Source organism: Babylonia areolata, chromosome 18, assembly GCF_041734735.1.
Source record: "Babylonia areolata isolate BAREFJ2019XMU chromosome 18, ASM4173473v1, whole genome shotgun sequence".
Classification (NCBI taxonomy): Eukaryota; Metazoa; Mollusca; class Gastropoda; order Neogastropoda; family Buccinidae; genus Babylonia; species Babylonia areolata.
The window spans coordinates 66,373,606-66,381,105 of record NC_134893.1 but is presented as its reverse complement, the minus strand read 5'-3'; the positions used below and the strand labels follow the sequence as shown (position 1 = coordinate 66,381,105).

Genomic DNA, 7,500 nt, shown 5'->3' with positions numbered 1-7,500 from the left:
TGTGTGTGTGTCTGTCTCTGTGTTTGTGTGTCTGTGTGTGTCTGTCTCTGTGTGAGAGTGTTATATGTACGGGTGTCTTGGTATGTGTGTATGTGTATGTGTGTAAATGTATGTACGTATGTGAAATTATCATAAAAGTTACCAATTTTACAGCATTTTAAGTGATTAGCTAGTCACACGAACACACTATTTCAGGCATTCAGCAGTAAAAAAAAAAAAAAAAAAAAAAAAAAAAGCACTTCTTTCCCTTTTTAGTTTTATGTTTCTAGCAATAATCCCAAGATCCTGTCTCAGTCAAATGGGTTCTTCTGCGCTACACTGGCTTTTGCAATATGGCTTACAATCATTTCTGAAATATTTTTTTAAACGTCTAGATTCAATGACCATATGAGAAATGCATTGTTTCAAGCCAAACACAACGGTTCGCAATATTATGTGATCCACAAACATGGCGTTTTGTGAAACAACTACTCAAAATAGACGGGTGCAGAAATGGAAGCCATTTGCCATTCCACGAACACAGTATTAGCAGGAAATGAACGCTGTGAACGACCGCGTATCCCTGGTAATGGAATGTTAACAGACGTTTAATGATTTCCTGAAATGGTTTATCCTCCCGAGAACGTGACAAACGGGAAGAACCTTGTGTATGACGTCCACATTTATTGCCAAAGAATACTTTGTTTGTAACAGGAAGATGTGTGATATGAATGTTTGTGTGTGTGTTGTGTGTGTGTGTGTGTGTGTGTGTGTGTGTGTGTGTGTGTGTGTGTGTGTGTGTGCGTGTGCGTGTGTGTGTTTGTGTGTCTGTCTGACTGTGTTCGTTCGGTCTGTATGTTAAGATCTTTTCAACAATATTTTTCACATTGAAATAAGTATTTGAATTTTTTTTTTTTTTTTTTTTTTTTTTTTTTAAACACCAAAGAAAAAAGAAAACAATAAATAACGAAAGGAGAAATACCAGAAGAAGAAATAATGAATGGAAAATAAACTCTTTTTTCTCAAGAAAAGAAAGGAAAAAACCAAAAAAAAACCAAAAACGTGCGACCAGAAATGGTTCAGTTATATTTGTTTTGTTTTTGTTTTCAGAACTACTGTATAAACTTTTTTTTCTTTCTTTTCTGAACTTCACTACACAGGTGCAAAAATAGCGGGCTGAAGCCAACATTGATCAGAGTCTGCAAGAAACTTGAAAAGTTAATCTGATTTAAGATTTTTTTTTTCTTCTTCTTTATTTTTTTTTCCTTTTATACTGTTTTCTCCTTTCTTTCTCAGGAAAATAGTCACACTGGTTTGAGAACAGTGGTTTGATTGTTGTGCGATATGGAATATTTTGTTGGTTTAGTTTTACCTTTATATTCAGCGTGACTTAGGTGCAATGTTTGTCTGTCTGTCTGTCTCTGTCTCTGTCTGTCTGTCTCTTTGTCTCTCTCTCTCTCTGTTTCTCTCTCTGTCTCTGTCTCTCTCTGTGTCTCTGTCTCTCTCTCTTTCGGTGTCTCTGTCTCTGTCTCTCTCTCTGTCTCTGTCTCCCTCTGTGTCTCGGTGTCTCTGTCTCTCTCTGTCTCTCTCTCTGTCTCTGTCTCTGTCTCTCTCTCTCTCTCTCTCTCTCTCTCTCTCTCTCTCTCTCTCTCTGTCTCTTTCGCTAATTGAGGAACATTGTGAAGAAAAACAAATGTTTGGTATTTTACATATTTACGTTGACTTTTATGGAGACAGACTGGATGTAATGATTTTACGGAGCAGTGTATTCCACAGAAAATACTCTGAAAACCCACGTTTATTTGCATCGACCATAACTTACTGTTATTGTCATCAACAAAATGAAAGCATCGCAAAGCAGTTAACTGTTGATTTCCGCAAAGCAAATCAAAAGACGATGTTCATGATACATAACACAATCATTCAAATGTGTTTCTCCACGTTCATATACCCCCAAACCGGTTAGGGGGTGCACGGGAGGGGTAGTACCTCTAGAGGGGGGGCTTGTCACACTCTTCCGGGAGTGGTTCGTCCTCTGTTGGTCCCCACCGGCACCCAGCTCTCACCTATGGGTCCTAGAAGCTGCTAGCATGCGGGAGCGCCCAACCCCCGGGCAACGGCTTTGACAGGTTGGCTAAACTATGAACCCTCGGTGAGTTGGGGCTTGTCTACCCAAGCATGCGAAGACTGGATCTGGCGGACTCTGCGGAAGAAACCTTCATGGTTCAACGGAGAGGAAGGCGGTTGCAGCAGAGCACTATGGAGTGCTGAGGGCAGGATGAGGCACATAGGACATCCTGGTCATCCACTGCATCCGTTTCCATCTCCAGTCGTCTTGACCTCGTCTTGCCACTGGATACAGATGGTCTCGGACAAGAGAGTGAGGTCGACGGTGCGCAACTCCTCCTCGCTATAAACAAAGTCATCGCGCAAGTCATCAGTCATCCTTCATCCCAATATCCCAAACCCCTTCGTAGATGCCAAGACACAGTTGCATTGCTTGGTTCTAACTTTTTGACAGTTACACGTGACTAAATGCCTACGTTGACCGAACTACGCCATTGGTCAGTTCCATACTGCACACAGTTAATAGCGGGTTACGACCATACAAGATTCTTCCGTCCGAGCAATGCAACTGGCTCCAGGGCCGGTTGCACGATGTGATGTTTGCAGCGCTAATATTGCTTTTGAGTTAAGAATGTTCCTAAGTATATTATGGAATTTACTTTAGAGTTGGGAACATTCTTAACGATAAGCAAACTTATCAGCGGCTAAGTTTTGCTCATGCATCCCATCCCAGGACCTTTAGGAATAAAACATTGGAGTCTGAATCACTGCCTCTTCCTTACAGTTTCTCTTGATTCATCTGTTTCAGTACGTTAATTCCATCTGCAAATTAAAAGCTTGTATATCGAGCCTTTAACTCACTCTGTACGGCCAGTCCTCTCTTCTCCTCTACACAGACCCATCGGATGTCCAGTGGGTGTCTGAATGACCCAACCTTTAGCTTCTGTCGTCAGAATTGTGGTATTCTTTGTCAACATTCACGTCTTCAGTATAAGAGCCTTCCGTTTGCAATATTTTGATGATGGTATTTGGGGTGAAACGCTGTTAACGTCGTCTCTTTCGCCGTTCGTATGGAGAGAGTTAAACCACAAAACTACATTATCATTATTTACAGCATATGTCCATGTGTACGAATACGAACCCGCGTGTTCCGATTCGTACATTTACTATTCTTGATGGAATATTTTGTCACACTCTCCTTCATGCAGAGAACTTGCTGTGGTGAATAAGCCCCCCCCCCCCCACCCTCACCCCTCTCCCCCACCCCCCAACCCCCCACCCCACCCCTCAGCCTGCTAGAGTGTCATGTCTCGTCTCGTCTTGTCTTGTCTTGTCTCTGCTAGAGTGTCCCTTCCACTGGGGTGGACAGCTGGTACCCGCTGGAGGGTCGCACGGCCCGGAGCCACGTGCAGGGTAAGATCCACCTCAACCTGCAGCTGGCCACCCGTGAGGACCGGGGTACCTGCGAGGAGGACAACTGGACTGACGTCATGCAGCACGAGGACCTCATGAGGATCTTCGTGCAGCACGAGCTGAGGCTGTTCAACGTGAGTTTGTGGAGGGGGGTTGGGGGGGGGGGGGGGGGGGGGTCGGGGATTGTGTGGGATGTGAGAAAGTGTGGGTGCTGGATGTGTGAAGTCTGTGGGGTTCTCGGGATGTGGGTGTTCATAGGGTCATGTGTAGGGTGTGTGGGATCCTTGGGATTTGGTAGATGTGGGTGTTCATTGGGTCATGTGTAGAATGTGTGGGATTTGGTAGATGTGGGTGTTCATTGGGTCATGTGTAGAATGTGTGGGATTTGGTAGATGTGGGTGTTCATTGGGTCATGTGTAGAATGTGTGGGATTTGCTAGATGTGGGTGTTCATTGGGTCATGTGTAAAATGTGTGGGATTTGCTAGATGTGGGTGTTCATTGGGTCATGTGTAGAATGTGTGGGATTTGGTAGATGTGGGTGTTAATTTGGTCATGTGTAAAATGTGTGGGATTTGGTAGATGTGGGTGTTCATTGGGTCATGTATAGAATGTGTGGGATTTGGTAGATGTGGGTGTTCATCGGGTCATGTGTAGAATGTGTGGGATTTGGTAGATGTGGGTGTTCATTGGGTCATGTGTAAAATGTGCGGGATTTGGTAGATATGGGTGTTCATAGGGTCATGTGTAGGATTTGGGAGATGTGGGTGTTCATAGGGTCATGTGTGGGATTTGGGAGATGTGGGTGTTCATAGGGTCATGTGTAGGATTTGTGAGGTGTGGATGTTCATAGGGTCATGTGTGGGATTTGGGAGATGTGGATGTTTATAGGGTCATGTGTGGGATTTGGGAGATGTGGGTGTTCATAGGGTCATGTGTGGGATTTGGGAGATGTGGGTGTTCATAAGGTCATGTGTGGGATTTGGGAGATGTGGGTGTTCATAGGGTCATGTGTAGGATTTGAGAGATATGGGTGGTCATAAGGTCATGTGTAGGATTTGGGAGATGTGGGTGTTCATAGGGTCATGTGTAGGATTTGGGAGATGTGGGTGTTCATAGGGTCATGTGCAGGATTTGGGAGGTGTGGGTGTTCATTGGGTCATGTGTAGGATGTGTGGGATTTGGGAGATGTGGGTGTTCATAGGGTGATGTGTGGGATGTGTAGGATTTGGGAGATATGGGTGTTCATAAGGTCATGTGTAGGATTTGGGGGATGTGGGTGTTCATAGGGTGATGTGTAGGATTTGAGAGATATGGGTGGTCATAAGGTCATGTGTAGGATTTGTGAGGTGTGGGTGTTCATTGGGTCATGTGTGGGATTTGGGAGATGTGGGTGTTCATAGGGTCATGTGTGGGATTTGGGAGATGTGGGTGTTCATAGGGTCATGTGTAGGATTTGGGAGGTGTGGGTGTTCATAGGGTCATGTGTATGATTTGGGAGATGTGGGTGTTCATAGGGTCATGTGTAGGATTTGGGAGATATGGGTGTTCATAGGGTCATGTTGGGTGTATGCGGGATTTGTGGGATGTACAGGATATGGGTAGGTGTGGGATGTAGTAGGTGTGAGAGGTGTGGGGGCTATGGATGTCTTTAGAATGTGGGCGATGCCAGGGGGCGGGGGGGGGGGGGGCGGTATGGGATGAGGGGGGTGTGGCGGATGTATGGGCCTATAGGGTCGAAGTCGAAGCCGAAGTCGAAGTCGAAATATTTTAATTGTCAGACCACAGATCCATAACAATGGAGTTCGCAAGCACAAACCAAATTAATACAGGGAAATGAATATTAGGACAACCATTGAACTACATGGGCATCGATAACGATTCTAGAGCATTTGCTAGGGCCTATAGGGTCGTGTGTGTGTGTGTGTGTGTGTGTGTGTGTGTGTGTGTGTGTGTGTGTGTGTGTGTGTGTGTGTGTGTGTGTGTGTGTGTGTCGGGGGTTGGGGGTAGGGGGTGCTGGTGGGGGCTAGGGGAGTGTTTGTGTTGCGCACATACTGATCTATCCACTCGAAACTGAAACTGAATCTATGGGTTGGTGTTGTTGTTGTTGTTGTTGTTGTTGTTGTTCGGAGTGATGGAGATGGAAGTGGTGATTGTGATAGTGTGGTGTGGTACATGTGGTAAAGGATGGTCATGTAGTGAGGGTGGTCATCATCATCACCTCCTTCTTCTTCTTCTTCTTCTTCTTCCCTTTTCGTCTAAGATCTTCTTTGGTAGGAATACTGAGAGGGAAAAGGGCGTGTGTGCGTGCTTACACACGTACGTGCGTGGTTGTTTATAAAATGTGTGTGTGTGTGTGTGTGTGTGTGTGTGTGTGTGTGTGTGTGTGTGTGTGTGTGTGTGTGTGTGTGTGTGTGTGTCTGTCTGTCTGTCTGTCTGTCTGTCTGTCTGTCTGTCTGTCTGTGTCTGCGTTTGTGTTTGTGTCTGTGTCTGTGTGCGCATGTGTGTGTGTGTGTGTGTGTGTGTGTGTGTGTGTGTGTGTGTGTGCCTCGCTCCCTCTACCCCCTCCCCCCCGTCCCCCCCACAGGACCTGTCCTACAAGTGGCCAGGGGAGCTGCCCCCCACTGCCCTCACCATCCTTCACCAACACGCCATCCAGGGGGACGTCACTGAGGTGCAGCAGGCTGTCTGGTAAGATGATGATGATGATGATGATGATGATGATGATGATGATGATGATGATGGTTGTGATGATAGTGATGATGATGATGATGATGATGGTTGTGATGATAGTGATGATGATGATGATGATGATGATGGTTGTGATGGTGATGATGGTGATGGTGATGGTGATGGGGATGGTGATGATAATGATGATGATCATCATCATGATGGTTGTGATGATAGTGATGATAATGATGATGATGGTGATGGTTGTGATGATAGTGATGATGATGGTTGTGATGGTGATGATGGTGATGGTGATGGTGATGGGGATGGTGATGATAATGATGATGATCATCATCATGATGGTTGTGATGATAGTGATGATAATGATGATGATGGTGATGGCTGTGATGATAGTGATGATGATGGTTGTGATGGTGATGATGGTGATGGTGATGGCGATGGGGATGGTGATGATAATGATGATGATGATCATCACCATCATGATGGTGATGGTTGTGATGATAGTGATGATGATGATGATGATGATGATGATGATGATGGTGATGGTGATGATGGTGATGGGGATGGGGATGGTGATGATAGTGATGATGATGATGATCATGATGGTTGTGATGATAGTGATGATGATGATGATGATGGTTGTGATGGTGATGATGGTGATGGGGATGGGGATGGTGATGATAATGATGATGATGATGATCATCATGATGGTTGTGATGATAGTGATGATGATGATGATGATGATGGTGATGGTGATGAGGATGGTGATGATGATGGTAATGATGATGATGGTGGTGGTGGTGATGATCGTGGTGATGATGATGGTGTTTGTGATGACGATGATGATGATGATTATGATGATGATGATGTCCGTGATCATAACGATGATGATGATGATGACGATAATGATGGTGATGATGACGATGACGATGACAATGATGATGATGACGATGATGATGAAGACGACGACGACGACGACGATGATGATGATGATGATGATGATGATGACATGGATATTTATATACAGCACTTATCCTCTGTCGGAGACGAAAGCCACAAACACTTAATTATATCATAGTGGTCAACAAGTCGTTGAATGTACAAAGAATGTGCCCTGGATCTCATTTCAAGCTAAGACTAGGCCCATAAATCAACTGGGTTTTCTTTTGCATCGTTACCACCTTTCTTTTTTTTTTTTCTTTTTTTTTTATATGTGGATGATTTAGATACATATACAGCGCCTGTCCTCGGTCGGAGACCAAGCTCTTATCGCTTTACAAACACGGAGTCATTTTGAAAAACAACAGGCTACCTACCTGGGTAGAGCCCGGACTGACGGCTGCCATCGGGCC

At 44.9% G+C, this 7,500-nt stretch overlaps 1 protein-coding gene across 1 annotated transcript in view; it reads left to right on the top strand.

The window, feature by feature from the left end:
• The window catches only part of LOC143292319 (BAI1-associated protein 3-like), a 180,208-nt gene that overhangs the window by 99,027 nt on the left and 73,681 nt on the right, over window positions 1-7,500 (top strand). The window contains exons 9-10 of the mRNA XM_076602507.1: window positions 3,390-3,593; window positions 6,045-6,148. Of these exons, the coding sequence (XP_076458622.1) occupies window positions 3,390-3,593; window positions 6,045-6,148 (308 nt within the window). The remainder of the gene's footprint in view (window positions 1-3,389; window positions 3,594-6,044; window positions 6,149-7,500) is intronic.